Source organism: Carassius carassius, chromosome 2, assembly GCF_963082965.1.
Source record: "Carassius carassius chromosome 2, fCarCar2.1, whole genome shotgun sequence".
Taxonomy (NCBI): domain Eukaryota; kingdom Metazoa; phylum Chordata; class Actinopteri; order Cypriniformes; family Cyprinidae; genus Carassius; species Carassius carassius.
This window is the reverse complement of record NC_081756.1, coordinates 15,257,852-15,278,750: the sequence shown is the minus strand read 5'-3', so window position 1 is coordinate 15,278,750 and position 20,899 is coordinate 15,257,852. Positions and strand designations below refer to the sequence as shown.

Below are 20,899 nucleotides of genomic sequence, written 5' to 3'. Positions count from 1 at the left end.
CTTACGTTGCACAGTTCACGTTTTCGTCGAGCTGCATCTCTGACGGATCCGTGACCACCGTGTTTCCCGCCGGCGGGAGAACCCGAAGCTACGTGCACGGAACCGCACCAGCTCTGAGTCTCACTCGGTTCTTACTTCGGTATCCCATGTTGAACTCCATCATATCGCCGGGACGATAATCCTCCGATCTGAAGTGAACGCTACGCACGACCGCGTTTTCCGAAGCCGAAGCGGAAGAGAAATCCCGTCTCTTCACCTGCACAAACCGCACCCAGGCACGAAAGATAGCACCGTCCTTTTTCTTGTTAGGAAACCGGTGGACTCGATGTCCTGACAGGCTGGATTTTTTGCAAGCTCCACAAACACAATAATTTACCATGACGATGATAAATTGAAATACAAAACCTATTGAAAACACACTCACGACCGTTCTTACTGAATACCAACCTACTCTGCACTGAGCAGCGGCAGCGCACAGCAGCACACGTCTCCCTCTTGTGACGTAAAATGACGCGATGTTGGAAAAAAAAAAGCGTTTTTTACGAGCAGTCAAAGAAACGCTCACTTTATCTACTAAATTGGTGTCCTTATGTCATTTTAAACCATTTTAAATCCTGCATTATCTTTTTATATGGTATTTTCATACACGGTTAAATATTAATTTAGATTTTTTTTTTAACCTGCAATATGCTCTTTAACCCAAAAGCGATCAGAACTTGTAAAATTTGCACGACTTATGGACTCTTTGCCTTATTAAATGTTTCAATTTTCTTTCATGTGAGTAATGCCCTCTTTCTTTATCCTTCTGCTTCTTGGTAGTGTTGTTTTTCTTTTTTAAACACTTTTTTAAAACACTTTTGCTGATGTCACCTGCTAGTGACATCAGCATCATCTACACACCTGCTAGTGACATCAGCATCATCTACACACCTGCTAGTGACATCATGCTCCTCCTCACCTGCTCCTCCTCACCTGCTAGTGACATCAGCATCATCTATACACCTGCTAGTGACATCATGCTCCTCCTCACCTGCTAGTGACATTCAGCCGTGCTCAAAGAGGATTGTACCTTTCACAGAGAAAGACTTCAAGTCAGTTCCTTTTGCCATTTACTCATGTAGTTAAACTGGAAAATATGTTTGTCTAGCATAGTAAATGTTACGTGTATTCACAAGACTTCATGATAGAAGCTCTGACTGTTTTTTCCCCCCTCAGTCTTTCCAGAAGTGTAGTCCGGTCCTGTTAAAGGTGTTTAGGCTGTTTTCAAACAGTATACTCTTCTCTCATTTCAGGGGGGAAGCACTGCAAAACATCTATACATTGTACAACAAAGTTGGATACAATTGCTTCATTGCAGCAGTACTCTATGTTGGCATAGGATTCTTGTCATTTTGTCAGGTTCGCCAGAACAAGCGTAAGGAATATCTGGTGCATTAGTACCACCTAGTGATTGCAGAATAACTCTACCTCTAAATTACCTGGTTGTGTTTGTAATAATGCTTGAATGAATGTAGATAATTAAGAATGTATTAAACTGGGATTTTCTTTATTGCCTTTCTATCTTGAAGCCTATCATAAAATATAAGATGTCCATTATTATTATTATTATTATTATGTGGTACTTGATTACTTTACCTTCCATAGTGCTATTTTGATCTGTGGTCCTACCGAGCACTGCTGATGTTTTAATTGTGATTTTATTTATACTTGAGACGCCTATAGAATATACAGACTCATTAAGTACATGGAATTTCACATGGTCACATTGGTTCTGTTTTCACAATAAATTACTGAAAATAAAACTATTTAAAAAACTATATGAAAAAATGAAACAGACTTTACATGTAGTATATATGAAGTGCATTTAATGAAGCTTACCACACTTATTAAAGAATACAGTGGTTAGTAAAAATCCACAGAAACCAGTTCAGCACCATCCAAACAGTGCCTTATGAAATAAAGATTTAAAAAATATATATTTTTAACAATTTTCAAAAGTAAAAATAAATACTGTTAACAAACTCCAATGTAAAAATGGGGTGGTGTTGGCGCAGTGGATAAGACACACGTCTTTGGCGTGAGAGACCCGGGTTCGAATCCACTGTGAGACACCAATGTGTCCCTGAGCAAGACACTTAACCCCTAGTTGCTCCAGAGGCGTGCGACCTCTGACATATATAGCAATTGTAAGTCGCTTTGGATAAAAGCGTCTGCTAAATGAATAAATTAAATGTAAAAAAGCTTAATGCCCTGATTCTTTAAAAAAAAAGACTAAATGAATTATGTAATTATGTCACAGTATTTCTGCTGTCACGGATGCCACTCAGGAGAAAAGTATCAGCCTCACCTATAGCTAAGAAAGGTACTTTGGGTGTTATTTGAATGTGTGCTAATTTTAAGATTTAGCTACTCACAAAAATTTCCACAGACACATCCTCTAATTTAGAATGAGAGTTTTCTCTAAATGGTGATGCTGTTTTCTATGCGGCTTGGACACAGATAAAGGTACTGCAGTTCTTGTCCCTCATTCTGAGCTATTATATGCTCCTCCAGTTCTTTCAGCTCCTTTCTGAACTGATCAATCACTTTCAAAGCAGCAGGCTCGGTAAAGTACTGTTCCACATACTGGCCCAATGGAATCTGAAGAAGAGAGAGGAAACGTGTTGAAGTCATCAGTGTGATACTTTAATAAAGGTGAATTCATTTGAATGCTTAATGGAAATAAACACATTTTGGATGGATGACTTTAATAAGTGTGGTAAGCTTCATTAAATGCACTTCATATATACTACATGTAAAGTCTGTTTCATTTTTTCATATAGTTTTTTAAATACCATTTAAAAGCTTCAGTAGTTAAAGTTTTGAAAGTTTTGCTGATGGACTACACCCCAGCAGAATCGGAGCGGAGCTGCTCTCTGACAACATCTCCAGGACACTTCGCTCCTTGTGACTAGTAAGACAATTCTCAGATAACTATTATGATGAGTTTTGTTCCACCCGCTTAAATGATAAAAGTACTTGCGCTGTAAAAACTATTAATACTGTGTCTGTTCCCCGAATAGTGAGGTCAAAATATAATGTAGGATCTAGAAAAAATCTTATCGTAATTAAACCAGAAAAATGTAAAGTAAATGAACAAAAACAATTTTTAAAGTTTGGGCTCATAAATATTAGATCACTCACACCCAAAGCATTGTAAATTAAATTATCACAGATAATAGTTTTGATGTACTATGCTTGACTGAAACCTGGCTAAAACCAAATGATTATTTTGGTCTAAATGAGTCTACTCCACCAAACTACTGTTATAAGCATGAGCCCCGTCAGACTGGTTGTGGCGGAGGTGTTGCAATAATATATAGTGATATTCTCAATGTTACCCAGAAAACGGGATACAGGTTTAACTCATTCGAAATACTTCTGCTAAATGTTACACTGTCAGATATGCAAAAGAAATCTAATGTATCTCTTGCTCTGGCTACTGTGTATAGACCACCAGGGCCGTATACAGAATTCCTAAAAGAATTTGCAGATTTCCTCTCAGACCTTCTGGTTACAGTTGATAAGGCGCTAATCATGGGAGATTTTAATATTCACGTTGATAATGCAAATGATACATTAGGACTTGCGTTTACTGACCTAATAAACTCCTTTGGAGTCAAGCAAAATGTCACCGGGCCCACTCATCGTTTTAATCATACACTAGATTTAATTATATCGCATGGAATCGATCTTACTGCTATAGATATTGTAACCCAAAGTGATGATATTACAGACCATTTCCTTGTATCGTGCATGCTGCGTATAACTGATATTAACTATATGTCTCAGCGTTACCGTCTGGGCAGAACTATTGTTCCAGCCACCAAAGACAGATTCGCAAATAACCTGCCTGATCTATCTCAACTGCTATTTGTACCCAAAAATACACATGGATTAGATGAAATTACTGACAACATGGGCACTATTTTCTCTAATACATTAGAAGCTGTTGCCCCCATCAAATTGAAAAAGGTTAGAGAAAAACGTACTGTGCCATGGTATAACAGTAATACTCACTCTCTCAAGAAAGTAACTCGTAGTCATGAACGCAAATGGAGAAAAACTAACTTGGAAGTTTTTAGAATTGCATGGAAAAACAGTATGTCCAGGTATAGACAGGCTCTAAAAACTGCTAGGGCAGAGCATATACACAAACTCATTGAAAATAACCAAAACAATCCAAGGTTTTTATTTAGCACAGTGGCTAAGTTAACAAATTACCAGACGCCACCTGATTCAAATATTCCACCAACGTTAAATAGTAATGACTTTATGAATTTCTTCACTGATAAAATAGATAACGTTAGAAATACAATAGCGAATGTAGATTCTACAGCATCTAACACTTCAGTTTCATCCATCGCACCCAAAGATAAACTACAGTGCTTTACAAATATAGGACAGGAAGAGCTAAATAAACTTATCACTGTATCTAAACCAACAACATGTTTATTAGATCCTGTACCCACTAAATTACTGAAAGAGCTGTTACCTGTAGCCGAAGAACCGCTTCTCAATATCATTAACTCGTCGTTATCTTTAGGTCACGTCCAAAAACCATTCAAGCTGGCGGTTATCAAGCCTCTTATTAAGAAACCAAAACTAGATCCTAGTGTACTGGCAAATTATAGGCCTATTTCAAATCTTCCATTTATGTCTAAAATATTAGAAAAAGTTGTGTCTGCTCAATTGAGCACCTTCCTGCATAAAAATGATCTGTATGAAGAATTTCAGTCAGGTTTTAGGCCCCACCATAGCACAGAAACTGCACTTGTTAAAATTACAAATGACCTGCTCCTTGCATGAGATCAAGGCTGCATCTCATTTCTAGTCTTACTTGATCTTAGTGCTGCGTTCGACACCATAGATCATGACATACTCATAGATCGATTACAAAACTATACAGGTATTCAAGGGCAGGCTCTAAGATGGTTTAGATCCTACCTGTCCGATCGCTACCATTTTGTTTACTTAAATGGGGTGTCATCTCATTTATCATCAGTAAAATATGGAGTGCCACAAGGATCCATCCTAGGTCCCCTTCTATTTTAGATATACATGTTGCCCCTTGGTAATATTATTAGAAAATACGGAATTAGCTTCCACTGTTATGCTGATGATACTCAGCTATATATCTCAACGAGACCAGATGAAACTTCCCAATTATCTAAGCTAACAGAGTGTGTTAAAAATGTAAAAGATTGGATGACAAATAATTTTCTCCAATTAAATTCGGATAAGACAGAGATATTAATTATTGGACCAAAAAACACCACACAGAATCTTGTAGATTACAATCTGCAACTAGACGGATGTACTGTTACTTCCTCTACAGTCAGAAATCTGGGTGTTATATTGGACAGCAATTTGTCTTTTGAAAATCATATTTCCAATGTTACAAAAACTGCATTCTTCCATCTTAGAAACATTGCCAAGCTACGAAACATGTTATCTGTTTCTGATGCAGAAAAGCTAGTTCATGCTTTCATGACCTCTAGACTGGACTATTGTAATGCACTTCTAGGTGGTTGTCCTGCTTTGTCAATAAACAAGCTACAGGTAGTCCAAAATGCAGCAGCTAGAGTCCTTACGAGGTCAAGAAAATATGATCATATTACCCCAATTTTACAGTCTCTGCACTGGCTACCTATTAAGTTCCGTGTCAGTTACAAATTATCATTACTTACCTATAAGGCCCTAAATGGTTTAGCTCCTGTGTACCTAACTAGCCTTCTACCACGCTACAACCCATCACGCACCCTAAGGTCACAAAACGCTGGACTTTTGGTAGTTCCTAGGATAGCAAAGTCCACTAAAGGAGGTAGAGCTTTCTCACATTTGGCTCCCAAACTCTGGAATAGCCTTCCTGATAATGTTTGGGGTTCAGACACCCTCTCTCTGTTTAAATCTAGATTAAAAACACATCTCTTTCGCCAAGCATTCGAATAATGTATCTTTTAAATTGTGAGTGTAGTTGCGTCTGATCAAATGTGCATTTTTATTCATTAGCTTGGGTTAAACTAATTTTACTTTGTTGGATCAGCAGCTATGCTAATGATGTCTCTAAGCTCCAATCTGGATCCAGAACACCTGAGAAGAGATGATGCTGACCCTCAGAGGTACCCAGATGATGCTAACCTTGAATCAACAAACAGAACTAACAATTATTGCTACATGTGTGACTGCATCATATAATAACTATTAATTAATAATATTGATAGTTCATCGTCTAGCTGACTACGTCTTGTATTATTATTATTATTTTTTATTTTTTCTAAAATCCTGTCAAACGTGCACAAACTAGGGGAGAGCAGGGGTGAAAGTACCATTTTTCAGAAAAACATCATTTTAAAAGATAATGTTGTAGACAGAGATATATGTCTGCTGTGGTCAGTAACTCATAAGTGTGGTCTATCAATACCAGGTGGTATTTTGTAGAAATGTAGAAAGGCTTCAGTATAATTTCAATTTGAACATAAGTTGCACATTGTTACTTTTGACCCCATCGGTTGGGACGAAAGTAACACACAGGTGGGTTAAAAGTAACACAACAATATAAGCTAGATTTATTTTCTGTTACTCTTATTTTTATTAAGTATACCTGACTATGACCTTGTAAATATGTAACTGCAAACATATTCTGTCTTTTATTTTTGTAAAAAAATTATTAAATTACATATTTATATTTATATTTTAAATTTAAGTTTCATCAAATGTCTCAAAACCCGACTGTACAAACTTTTTTTTTTTTTCAGTGTATTTTTATAAAACATTTTTTCAACAGAATGAACAATATAATAATTAAATTACATTGGCATAATATAAATTCTAAACATAATGTAACAGTAGGCCTATTCATGTTTCCATCCAGTTGTTTTTATGCATAAATTCAAAATGTGCATTAAAACATCTGGAAACACTGAAAATTCATAGGTGGAGGTGTAAAAGCTACGGTATGGCTAAAACCTAAATATAACTAAGGTAAATGCGAGGTAGGAGCTGCCCAGATGTTCCTCTATGTCCAGAAACGCTCTCTCATAAACATCTGGATAAAACCAGACCACTGTTTGTCTTTCTGACCATCACTCAGACATATTCTTTTGGTATAATATGACATAAACATTTTAATAAATGATGCAAGAGACAGAAATTCACAGAATAGCATGTACCGGAACAAAATAAATACTTATTGTCAATGTAGCGGGAAAAAAGTAACAACTGTTACTTTCGTCCCGACAGGAACTCCTGGCATTTAAACCTGATTTACTTTTATACTAAAAAACTTTGATAATGCAAACTTTAGGATGTGTTAAAGCACTAAATAACCTGTAGATTGATCATTACTGTGACACATGAAACAAAAAAACAACACAACTAATTAAAAAAAAATACCGCTTCAATAATTTACTTTTTGTACTCGAAAACAGTTTTACCGACCTAACTGCGGGAAATGATGAGGAAATCACGTGATATTTCTCAGCTCCATCAAGGATTGAATGCTGAATATACCGTCATAGCTGGGAATGCAAATGCAGTATAGGCTCTGAGAAAATCGCTTTGTTACTTTCGTCCCGCATTACTTTCGCCCCGGTTCTCCCCTACTAGCTACTACTAAATATTGTAGAAACATAATTTTCTGTAAAGTTGCTTTGTAACGATTTGTATTGTAAAAAGCGCTATAGAAATAAACTTGAATTGAATTGAAAATGGATGTAGTCTGATGTTAGAAATAAGGATGTACTGTACATCATATGCAATGTACTTCATATGATCATAAATAATGTAGAAGTTGTGACAGGATGTGCTATTGACTCACCGCATCCGGCTGTGCTCTGCCCAAATGCCACGTGATGGCCATTTGCATACAGGACTGGCTGATATCAGGGAGTGTGTCCATAATCATGTCCATGGTGACAGCATCCTTATCTGTTGGTGGAGGGTGCCGCATGGTGCAGGGTGTATTGGGTACCCATGCACACCAATCAAACTACAGTACAGAGACCAAGATCAACGGTGAACACAATAAAGCTATGTAATGACTTATAAACTAATTTCTAACCACTAGGTAACACACTTAATGTAAATGATTGTATATACATATATAATAATACGTATATATAATATAATATAATATAATATAATATAATATAATATAATATAATATAATATAATATAATATAATATAATATAATATAATATAATATAATATAATATAATATAATATAATATAATATAATATAATACAGGCCTTGAAAATTAATGGAAATGTATTTCTGGTAACCTGCATTCAATACAGTAGAATAGTATATAAAAAGTATGTTTTTAAAGTGGGTTTTTATATTTGATATGATGTGTAAATGGGTGTCAAACTCAGTTCCTGGAGGGTCGGAGCCCTGCAGAGTTTAAATTCAACCCTAATTAAACACACCTGATTCAACTAATCAAGCCCTTCAGGCTCATTTGAAAACTACATGCTAATTCTGTATGTGTGTTTGAGTAGGGTTGGAACAAAACTCTACAGGGCTCCAGCCCTAAAGGAATTTAGTTTGACACCCCTGTGTTCGGTAGATGGTTACCTGTCCATTATTGGTGGCAGCATGTTGTGATGTGCTGGTAAAGATCACCATGCTTAACAGTGTGATGAGTTCTTCTTTTGTCTTCAGCTCACTAGCTAGGCCTGACATGCAAGAAACATCAATAGTTACTCCCAGCTTACTCCTAATTTTAAGTGACATTTATTTAGCTCATGTTATTTCATTGTGGTGATGAGACACAGACTGAGGGCAAGCTTATTCCCCTAGTGACCGCATGGGGCACTGTATTATCCTTCAGGTTCTTTATTACTTCCTTAATTTTGTATCTGGTGCATAGAATGTGCGAATGTCTGAAGCCCTATACCATCCCGCCAATCCTATTGGCCAAATAGCACTTGGCACCGCCCTACGCATGCGTACGCATCATATACCTGGGTGCCGCGTGCCATTTCGCTCAGATTTCATTCCTTCAGGAAAGAGAATCATCTGTGCCCTAGGATTCATCTCGCGTTCTCCAGCGGTTTCTACGAGCAGTGTTAACTCCTCTTCGCGGACGCGATGAGTCAACGAAAGGTAAGATCCGTATATGGGTTTATCATGAGGAGGCACTCATGAGAGGTTCGTTAGCAGCCTCTCTACATGTTCTCTCCGTGATAGCCTACGGCTACAGTAAAAAAAAAAAAAAAAAAAAGAATCCGCGCTCTGGAGTGTATTTCTATAAGTTGTAAAATCCTGCCGTGGATACGCTTCAGGATTATACACAACGAAACGCAGCGAGTTTGACGCATGTGCTTCCCTTCCTGTTTGCCAGGGACTGTGCCCTCCACTAGAGAGTGCTGTTGGACTGCTAATGCACATCCAACCCTCTCACTGCAGTCCCCACGCTCTAACATTGACTGTCTCGCAGCAAACAGCGCTTTGAGCAGCATTGGATCGAGCTGTAACGCCAAACATTCCCTCAGACACTCTGCGCAATCCAGCTTTCAGAATTCGAAGGGCGATTCAAGGGTCCTGCACAGACAACCAGTTTATGACGGCTCGCACAACCGCCGCTTTTTCGCTAGCGGCAGAGCCCGATGTTCAATCTGTTGGCCTAATTCCTGCTGTGGACACGTTTCAGGATTATACACGACGAGACGCAACGGCTCTTATGCATACACTTCCCCTGGGCACGAACGGCACAAGCTTTTCGTGCCCGGACATTTTAACGTGTATGACAGCGTTGCAGGAAGCAGAAAATTTGAGACCGCTAGTATTGTTTCGGACCGCGTGGGAATGCTTGCCCGACATTTCTCAATGGGTGTTACGCGCAATTTGTCACGGATACACCATTCAGTTTCGAAGAGGCCCGCCTCCTTTCCGCGGAATTCTTTCCACGGTGGTGAAACGGATGGAAATAGCGGTGCTGCGACAGGAGATGTCAGAAAAAAAAAAAAAAGCGGCGGATTGCGACCCTTTCTGGATTTACGCCATCTGAATCTTGCACTCAGGCCGAGCAAATAAAAGATGTTGACGGTAAAGTCTATTTTATCTCAGGTTCAACCAAACGACTGGTTTGTCACGATCGATCTGAAGGATGCATACTTTCATATTCAGATCATCAAGAGACACAGGAAGTTCCTCAGATTCACTTTAGAGGGCAAAGCGTATCAATACCGCGTTCTTCCCTTTGGCTTAGCTCTGGCTCCCCGTACTTTCTCAAAATGCATGGACGCAGCTCTAGCCCCGTTGCGGCTCCAGGGCGTTCATGTTTTGAACTACTTAGACGATTGGCTGGCGTTAGTGCAATCGCAGACTCAAGCACACCCTCTTCGGGATCTTGTGCTGAATCATTTAAACAGCCTGGGCTTACGCACGAATTTCCAGAAAAGTGTTTTAATCCCCTCTCAACGGATAACCTTTCTGGGAATAGACTTGGACTCTCGCGCGATGACAGCAAAGCTTTCTCTCCCGCGCGCACAGTCGATTGCGTCATGCGTGCGGCGCTTCAAAGCGGGTCGCACAGTGACAGTGAGATTGTGCCTCAGACTTTTAGGTCTAATGGCAGCGGCATTCCCCGTAATTCGTCTGGGATTACTTCACATGCGCCATTTTCAGTGGTGGACGAAAAGACGAAATATTTCACCCCGTTGTCTTCCGCATCGGATGATTTCGGTGACATGGAGGTGTGTGATGTCGTTAAAACTATGGATGTCAACCGAATTTCTCCTAACCGGGGTTCGGCTGGGGATTTGTGCTTTCCGAGAGACCGTCACGACGGATGCGTCTTTGACCGGTTGGGGAGCTGTTTGTCAAGGGCGCCCAGCCCACGGAGTGTGGACAGCGGCACAACGCAGTTGGCACATAAACAGGTTGGAATTACGGTTGGCGGTTTTTCTGGCACTCCAGTATTTCTCGAAACTGCTGATCGACCGTCATGTGCTGCTCAGATCAGACAACACAGCGGTTGTGTCATACCTGAATCATCAGGGAGGATTATGCTCTCGCCCCGTGCAGGCTGGCGAGACATGTTCTTCTTTGGTCTCAGAACAAATTTCTGTCGATCCGAGCTGTTCATGTCCCCGGACGTTTGAACTTCGGACCGGGTTTGCTATCCAGACAGACTCTGGAGCAATGGAAATGGAGATTACACCCCCAAACGGTGAATCTCTTATGGCAGATTTTCGGAGAAGCGAGAGTGGATTTATTTGCGTCGAACTTGACTACGCATTGCCCGCTATGGTTCTACCTATGCCCCCCATCGCCTTGGGCTTGGATGCGTTAGCTCACAGTTGGCCCAGGACCAGTTTGTATGCTTTTCCCCCAATTCGTTTGATCCCAGCGGTATTATCCAGAATACGGCTGGACAGAGTGGAACAGCTGCTGCTGGTGGCTCCGCGGTGGCACACACAGCCGTGCTTTGCGGACCTGATCAGTCTGTTAGCGGGCTCTCCATGGGAGATTCCCCTCAGACAGGATTTATTATCACAAGCACAGGTACTGATTTGGCACCCGAGACAAAATCTATGGGAACTGTGGGCGTGGCCTCTGAGCGGAGTGAGTTAGTATGTCCCGGTCTTTCTGTTGAAACTACTGAGACTATACTGAATTCTAGAGCAGCTTCTACGAGACACTTATATGCTTTTAAGTGGAGACTGTTTACGACCTGGTGTGAAATTCGTAATATGGATCCAGTTTACTGCCCAGTGTCTTCAGTACTGGAGTTCCTTCAGGACCGTTTTTCGGATGGAGTGACACCAGCCACTCTAAAGGTTTACGTGGCAGCCATTTCAGCTTACCACGAGTATATAGATGGTGCCTCGGTGGGCCGTCATCCACTGGTTTCTCGTTTCATACAGGGTGCGCGACGGCTGAGGCCTTTCCGCCCCGTGTGAGTTCCTTCATGGGTTTTATCCACTGTGTTGCACGGTTTATCAGGGCAACCGTTTGAGCCCTTGGAAACTGTACCGGATTAAATCCTGACTCTGAAGACGATTCTTCTTATGGCTTTATCCTCCCTCAAGAGAGTTGGGGATTTACAGGCTCTCTCTGTTTCACCTTCATGCATGGAATTTGCACCGGGCTCTGTGAAGGTGTTGTTGCAACCGAGGCCTAATTATGTCCCAAAGGTCGCATCTAATCCCTTTAGCTTTCAGCAGGTGGTCCTGGAGGCTTTATCTCCTGCTGAGGCGGGGTCTGGAGATCTAAGTCTTTGCCCTGTGAGAGCTTTAAAGACTTATGTGGATCGTACTGCCCCATGGCGTGAGTCTGACCAGCTGTTTGTCTGTTTTGGACATAAGAATAAAGGCCATGCGGTTACAAAACAGCGCATGTCACATTGGCTGGTGGAGGCAATATCTTTAGCCTATGAGGCGCGCTGGCTCGCTTCGCCCTTAGGAGTTAAAGCTCATTCCACGAGAGCAGTGGCTTCTTCTCGAGCTTTTCTCAGTGGATCTTTCTTGGATGATACCTGTGCTGCGGCAGGTTGGTCCTCACCGAGCACTTTTATCAAGTCTTACAGTCTGGATGTGAGGATGGCTCCTGGCTCCCGGGTTCTCTCCGCTGGAGCAGATGCTTCCTTGGATCCCAGCTATCAGGTACGTCAGGCGTTATGGTATAGCATTCCCATAGCAGGTGACGTCACCGCAGCATCGAAGTGACCTATGAAAGGGAACATCTCGGTTACGTATGTAACCATGGTTCCCTGAATAGGGAACGAGATGCTGCGGTCCTGGCCGTTCCATACCTTGATAGCATTCTTCTTCTTCAGTCATGAAATCTGAGCGAAATGGCACGCGGCACCCAGGTATACGATGCGTACTCATGAGTAGGGCGGTGCCAAGCGCTATTTGGCCAATAGGATTGGCGGGATGGTATAGGGCTTCAGACATTCGTCACACCAAGGGGTGTTCCCATAGCAGGTGACGTCACCGCAGCATCTCGTTCCCTATTCAGGGAACCATGGTTACATACGTAACCGAGATGTTATCCCTGTGATGTTTTTTTGACATTTTTAAAATGCAATATTGGTGACCTGTACTGGGTATGATTGTATTGGATGATTTATATTACTGTCCAAAAGTTTGGGGTTGGCAAGATTTATTAAAAAGGAGTCTCCTGTTATCACCAAATTAGTCTCTTATGCTGCACTTAATTGATAAAAAATACAGTAATATTGTGAAATATTATTGCAATTTAAATTTTCAAAATCAATCTTTCCTGTGATGGCAAAGTTGAATTTTCAGTGAACATTAATCTTCAGTGTCACATAATACACTTAGTATTATACATTTTGAAAACAGCTGTGCTGGCTGCTCAATATTTTTGTGGAAACCAAGATTAAAAAAAATCAGATTCTTTGATTAAAAGGATCATATGATGCGTTTTCAAGTTTTTCTTTTTTCTCTTTGGAGTTTTGCAAGTTGTTTGTAAATAGAGAAGATCTCTAAAAATGCAAAGAATAAAGTATCAAATCCAAGGAGATATTCTTTATAAAATGTAAGATTTGTCCACGCTTTCCTAAAACACCTCATTAAACAACCCCCAAAATGTCTATGTCACTGTGGGAAGATTTGCATAATGCCGTCGCCGCCCAGTTGTTCACAACAATAAAGTAATTACAGACAGGTGTGTTGGAGCAGGGTTGGAACTGAATTCTGCAGGACGGTAGCTCTCCGGGAGCCGTTTGGAGATCCCTGTTGTAGAGACACGTAGAGTGTTTCGTTGTGAAAGCTGAACTACTTTGCTTGACCTTCCAAAAAAGTTGTTCAACTAGATATCAGTGGTTAAGTTGTATTTACAACACTGTTCTACAACAGTTCAATCCAAATATTTGTGTTTGTGCAATGCATTTAATGGAGGACTGTTTCCTGAACCTACAATGTTCTGACTCACAACCTGTAAGTATGTTTTCATATTTAAATAATTTGCCACTGATGGATTCAAATGTGAACTTTGAGCAGTGTAGAGTCAAATGTATTCATATCTTACCAAAATGTGGCAGATCCACAAAGCCCTCCACAGCCACGTCATTAATCCACGCCTGAATTTCTGAATCCTGTTCAACTTCACGATCACTCTTGTAGTAGAGGGAAACTATTCCTGAAACAAAACTAAGAGCATAAAATAAAATTAAGTAAATAGTTCTGAGGTCTGATAGTAAAATAGGTTTATAATTATATATACTGTTTCATTCACATTCAAATGTCTGAAAGAATTATTCCTATTATATTTACTTTTGAATGACATCCCACAGCATCATAGAATGGTCCCTGTAGAAATAGTCTTTTATTTTAGTAACTCCTCTGTCCATGAAGTCAAATTTGGGCTGGAGGGAGCGATAGGTTAACACTTTATACTCCCTCTGTGTCAGAATCAAGAGTCCATCTCCACCTGTTGATACCACCTGAAAAACATAATTTTTCACATTTATGACCAACTGAGTGAATTAAAAATACACTACAGTTAATACACTACAGCTTCAAGGGGTGATAAGAACCCAGTCCACAAAAAATCTAGTGCAAAATGTCCAAAATGAAAAAACAAAAAAGTGTCTAGTGTTCGCAGGTTTGCTCTGAATGGTTCATATTCTTTCATAAACTACAGTGTGTACAGATGCTCACCCTTTTGAAGATGCCCTCCGAGGAGATCAGCTGTGTTCTGCCACGACAGTTAATCTCAAGTGTATACCTCAGGTGTGGAGTTAAGAGCTGCAATGAGAAAGAAAAATTGAAGAAGAGCCTTAACATACAATATAGCTGGATAATTTAATGAATGACTAGATTTTGATGTATCTGTGATTATCTAACTCTTAACATGCTTTGAAACATGCAAATGTATCTTTCCTAAAAAGCACTTCCTGTACACTTCCTCTCACCTTATATATGGGGTGAACAGCAGGCAGCTGTCGGAGTGTGGCGACACAGAACACTTCTACCACCAAGTGTGTGCGTAATAGATGTGATAACAACTGAAAGATCTGGAACTCAGAGTGACGAACCCACATCTTTGCTAATAACCAGGCCAGAGGTGGATCGCTAGGTAGAAATATGGGTGTGTCCTTATCAGGTTTCTGTTCGAGCTGAAAGGAAGGGAGAAGAACAATAAGACATTTCTGAGTTTGTACATCAGTTTGACAGTTCATTTCTAGATGGTTTCCTGTAATGTTACTAATTATTACATTAATATTATTTTAATCTGCACATGTTTTGATGCTTTTTATCTTTAAATCAAATGCATTTCTATAAAAAAAATATCTTCTTTTTGGTAAAAATATAAATATATTTTTGGCTCATGGAGGCGGCAGGAAGATTTGGAAGAGCTACTATAGATTCATCTTAGATTGTTATGTTTCCAGGTATATGTGAGTCAGCAGGTTTTACCTGTATGGCGATGGGAATGAGACCCTTCTCAGGATGTTCATACAGTAAGCAAAGCGGGGCAGCTATGTGCTGTGCCTTGTCTCTGATTACATTGGCAGGAATCCCATCCATTATTGCATGATCAACCAGAAATATATTTCCTTTCTTTAGTAGAAGAGACAAAGAAACATGATCAGATCCACTGTTCCAATAATCCAATGTATTTAAGAAAATAAAACACTTAAATCTCACCTTGAGTTCTTCCTTCAAAGTGGTTGTAGGTATAAGAGAAGACTGCACCATGTCTCCCGTGACAGGGAAGTTTGAGGGCAGCTCCTTGCACCTAGAAATCATTCTTGGGTTTGAGCCGTTGAGGAACTGGTAACCAAAAAAACTGTCTTCTTTCCAGTGATTCATGGTGTATTCTGAACAAAATATTGATCACCAATTCTTGTTATTCATTTAATGACATTGGTAAATTTCTGTATGTGACTTTTCTGAAAGAGTTTTGCCTCCTCACATTTACAGAAGGGGTCTATTATATATGCCATGCTTGATCTTATTTAAAATATTATAACGTGATGGTTCTTTCAGCAATGATCATTTTACAACCAACCAATAAACAAAATCAATCGATAAAGAGCTGCAACAGGTTTCAACACTATATTTTTAGGTGCCATGCGTGCCGTGTGCTACGCACTGCTTGTGCAAATGCTGGATAACGTTCTGATTTGCATATTTATGAAGTAAAAAGAATTGATCAAAAAATAGCTCACGACAAACACACCATCGCTTCCTCTTTTGATAACTGCTCTTCTGTCTGTGGAAATGTCCACTATGATACTTTTAAATATGTTGGAATGTATTGTTCAATAAGTAACAAATAATTGTATTTTCTTTACTCCAGATAATGCACTGCTCATTTTATCTCTCAGACATTAAAAAAGAGCGTGTGTTAGAAGTTCATGCGACTCCAAAAAAAATTAATAAAAAAAATTAAACAAAAAAACATGTTTAATTTATTACTGGTTTCTGTTGTTAAACCGATTTGAATATGAATATGCTTGAACCTAATTGCTTCACATTTTATTCCTTTAGCATCAGTGTTGGGGAGTAACTAGATACATGTAACGGAGCTATGTAATTTAATTACAAAATAAATGTAACCGTTATTCGTTACGGTTACTGAGAAACTTTTTTTTTTGTTTAATTACAGTTATTTATGAAAATAAGCTGTGCTAAAGTCTGATTTTGTGGTGGCTGTGCTTTAAAATAATTGTTTTATATATATTAAATCTTGATTCAAGTGTAGAAGGATTTTGAGAAGTCTGACAGTAATCAGTGTTGAATAGGCCTACTACTGTAAGGTTAATCCTGCTTGCTTTAAATGTGTCAAAATGATTAACAGTTGAAAACATTATACTTTAAGAAAGTAACTGAAATAGTCACACTACTTAGTACATTTTAATAGGGTAACTTGTAATCTGTAACCGATGACATTTCCAAAGTAAACTAAACCAACACTGTTTAGAACCACTTTTCAACTGCATTGCGAGCTTTCATAATTAAGAGTTAAACATTTTGGAAGTGTATCTTAACTCAGGGCAGTAAGTGACTTTTATCCAAAGTTTTAAAGAATCATATAGGGTTAAGTGCAGTGTGAACATCTGTTATTCAAGAGTGGAAATAAATGTGGAATTTTGACATGACATTGTGAAATGCCATTACTTTGTCATATAGGTCTCCTACACATAGCTAAAGAGTTAAATGAACATGTTACAGAATTGCATTTTCTGGGAAGAGAGCTTTCCGAAAATGAAGTAATTACATGAAATGTATATTTTCTGGTAACTAAACTAAGAAAGAAAGAAAATAACAGAGACAGACGAAGTGATTGTTACCAGCTATGGGACTTCTTAGCTTCCAGAAGATCCTTTTGAAGTCGTCCAGGTCATTCCAAGACTTTCCGAACATGATTGCCAGTTTTTTCAGAGAGAGCTCCAAAAGCCTGAGATGCAAGCAATGTACAAGTGAATTAGTGAGATTAATGGAATAGTATTTAAATTATACATAGATAAATAGGGGAATACACAGGCTTATGCACCTTAAAATGTCAAGTCACACATGCACAGCAAAAGCTCTCCTGCATTTTTACTCACGCATACTGGAGGGATCCCTCAAAGTCACTGCGCTTCTCATTGTCAAAGCGAGAGTCCTGGGGGAGATCAGCCTCTGACTTGGCATCAATGCATTTTGGAATGCCAGGGGCCCATGCAAGCCATCTGATAGATGAGACACAGAGTTCAACAGGGATTTGTGAAAAGCACATTCCTTATAACGCTGTAAGTTCAGTGTATGCAAGCTCCGTGAAGACCTGTATATTTTCTGCCTCTCAAGAAGCTCTGTCGTTCTGTGAGATATCTCCAGTGGCAAGGTGTCATCACTGATCTTTTTGGCTATGAAAGAAAAAGGAACCAGAGTTGTGTTTTTTTATTAATGCTGTATTTGATCTTGATCTTAAATCATAGTTGTTACTGCAAGTGCAGTTCAATATAACTGACCTGTGCCTTCTCTGAGCTCTACTATCACTTTATCTCCCACTAGCCAACGGTAACAGGGAAAACTATAGCTGGATCTTTCTCCAGGTATACTGACTTTTACATAACGGCAGAACCAGTTATCCTCCACCCAGTACTTCTGCTTCTCCAGGCGCACCAGTATCAGGGGACCCAAATCAGCAGCACTTTTAACAGTGTAATCATCCACCTACAAAATCATGGGAATATATTTCGGTACTTGAGATGCTTTAATTCCTTATTATTAACATGCATTGTATATTTAATTATGCTCATTTCACATTTTGTACATTTAGATAATTAATTACTCATCCACATGTCGTTCCACCCCTAAGACTTTCATTCATCTTTGGAATAGAATTATAAGATATTTTTGATGAAATCCGAGAGCTTTCTGACCCTCAATAGACAGCAATGCAACTACTACTTTCATGGCCCAAAAAGGCAGTAAGGACATCGTTAAAATAGTCCATGTGTCAGTGATTCAACCTTCATTTCATGAAGCTACAACCACCACGAGTACCATAACACATGCATTATATTACTTTAGTGAACGCGTGTTGAAGACTGACACAGAAGAGAAGAAATTGTTAAATAATTGCTATTTTGTTTTGTATTCTCATAGCTTCATAAAATTAAGGTTGAACCAGTGATGTCACATGGACTATTTTTATGTCTTTATTACCTTTCTGGACTTTGAACGTGGTAGTCGCGTTGCTGTATATGGAGGGTCAGAAAGCTCTCGGATTTCATCAAAAAATATTTTGTGTACAAAAGATGAATGATCATAGATTTTAACATTGGTATCTCTTCTTAAAAAAAATATCTAACTTTTTTGGAAATTTGATTATTTTCAAGAACTTTATGATCATTTGTCATTGGGACTGTTGTAAAATAGGATGGTAAATGCTTAACATACCATTTAAAATATTTTTACATTAAAAAAAAAGATCTACTCTACTGCACTCGACAGAAGAACAAGATATAGTATTCCACATATTATATAAAAAAAAATTTCATAAGCACACAAGCATATTTACTCACTGCTCCTCTGCAGAAGTCTAGCCCTGGATTGTCCAGCACGGTTCTCTCACTCTCTCCTCTCTCTCCAACCAGAGTCAAGTATATATAGTTATTTGTTCCCGAATATTTGGAGGTCCCCGTGGCCACTGTCACTTTGTACTCCATCTGCACTCATACACATACAAATGCTGATCAAACTATTATATTTTCACTGTTTCAGTTATCATCACAGAGCAGTCTCAGATGCTTCAATCTTTTTGCAGTTACATGAAATATCTAACAGAGAGCTATAGCAGATGCAAGTCTGTTTCCTCACAGTATTATACAATCAGTTTGTGTCTGCACTGGGTGATTACAAAAGTGAGCCATGTATGGTGGAAGTGAAAGTGGAAAACAAGAACACCTACAAATAAAACAACAAAAGGCTTTGAGAAAAAAAAATGAAATCCCTCAATGCATTATCAGATGTATTAAAAGATTCAAGTGCAGCTAGACACTTAAACGCAATTGGGTCTAGTGAGCTTCCCCTGTTGTAACAATACAAATACAGTACAATTCAAACTATGAAAATAAAGGTGCAGTAAAGAGAAGTTGAAGGGAACATTTTATAATAAGCTGTAGTTTTACTTAATGCAAAACAATTTTTACATCATTTAATCTTTGTTAATATTAATTTCAAATATTCTATTGGTTAGTGTTAATTTATGTTTATAATACATAAGCAATTGTGAATCAATACAGCTTTAAATGTCAGCAATATGTTAGTATGCTGTAAAGATTTTAATTAGTTGTTGCAGTCTTGTTTTCTTGCGCTTTCTTGATCTTTATAATTTCCTGTATATAAAGGGTGTGATAAGCTGTCAAATCAATCAAGCATGAGCAACCCAGCTAGAAAAACTTTAGATCAATATCAGATTGGTTTCACAAAGATATTTTAGAGCAAGCTCATTTATAATCAATTTGTCCATTACGCCTGTTAATAAAACATTGATGTGCCATTGCATTCTGTAACAGGGGCACAGAAACGGTTTTGCATATTTGGTGCACAGACACATGCATAGCATAAAAGCTTAGACACAGACAGAAGTGTCATATTTTGACCATCAGGAAAGATGCCTTGAAGGACTTAAAATAGCTTAAAAAATACACCTAGACTAGTTATTCTAAATGACAGTGGTTCATAGAGTCTTTAACAGTGAGGAAACACACATAGATTTAACTTACATCAACAGAGAACATTAGAAACACATTGATTACTTAAATATGTTCCAGTACAATAAATTGAGAGAAGAATCTGAAGAATAGTTAGTCAACAAGTTACCTCCTTTGTTGAAAAGTGTGGCGGTGAAAATCTACTTTGTTATGCTCCTCTGCTGTAGTTTCTATCACCTCTTTTCTCACTTGACTCGTTTCCTTCTTTCACGTCAGAAACTGGCTGTTCAGACCCTCTAGTTTCACTGACTGACTCAGGCAGATATTTGCTTTCAAATGTCCCGTCTCTACTGGTCTCCACCTTTATACCTCATTTCCTCTCCCACCTCTTGTCATGGTCCTCTATTGGCTGATATTTCAACCTCCTCATTTGTTTATTCATTTTTTCTTTGCTATTCGCTTCAAGGAAGTGGTTAGTACAGTACTAGCTCACAGAAAAGCCACAAAGTTAAATATATGGACTAAAAAAAATAAGCATCAAAGACAGTGATGTATATCAACTTTATATGCTTAGCTAATGCATTTTTCCCTAAGAGATAGTACAGAGAAACACTTTGGTAACACGTAATCATTAAACACATGATCTCTGACTTCTGATATTTGTGTCTTGTTAATATACACGGAGCACTGTACTTGGAGAACACTCAGTATCACTTCCCCATTACAATGTTAA

The 20,899-nt window shown here is 38.8% G+C and overlaps 1 protein-coding gene across 1 annotated transcript; it reads right to left on the bottom strand.

Moving 5' to 3' along the window:
- Positions 1-2,229: 2,229 nt before the first annotated feature.
- On the bottom strand, positions 2,230-20,495 carry LOC132104106 (polyunsaturated fatty acid 5-lipoxygenase-like). Its single transcript, XM_059509336.1, has 15 exons — positions 20,336-20,495; positions 19,036-19,179; positions 17,977-18,181; positions 17,790-17,871; positions 17,575-17,697; positions 17,317-17,423; positions 15,668-15,840; positions 15,437-15,580; positions 14,932-15,135; positions 14,678-14,764; positions 14,291-14,460; positions 14,046-14,167; positions 8,619-8,719; positions 7,859-8,029; positions 2,230-2,640 (listed from the first exon to the last, which is right to left on the bottom strand). The coding sequence occupies exons 2-15, from the start codon at positions 19,177-19,179 to the stop codon at positions 2,461-2,463; spliced, it is 2,013 nt and encodes a 670-aa protein (XP_059365319.1). The 5' UTR covers positions 20,336-20,495; the 3' UTR covers positions 2,230-2,460.
- Positions 20,496-20,899: the final 404 nt, after the last annotated feature.

Bases quoted from the DNA above. Each gene is read 5' to 3' on its own strand.
- LOC132104106 (XM_059509336.1), bottom strand. From the start codon at position 19,179: ATGGAGTACAAAGTGACAGTGGCCACGGGGACCTCCAAATATTCGGGA. The intron at 8,720-14,045 runs GTAAGATATGAA...CTTGCATGTCAG, and splicing joins TGTGGATCTGCCACATTTTG to GCCTAGCTAGTGAGCTGAAG. The intron at 2,641-7,858 runs GTGAGTCAATAG...TCTCTTCTTCAG, and splicing joins GCAGAGCACAGCCGGATGCG to ATTCCATTGGGCCAGTATGT.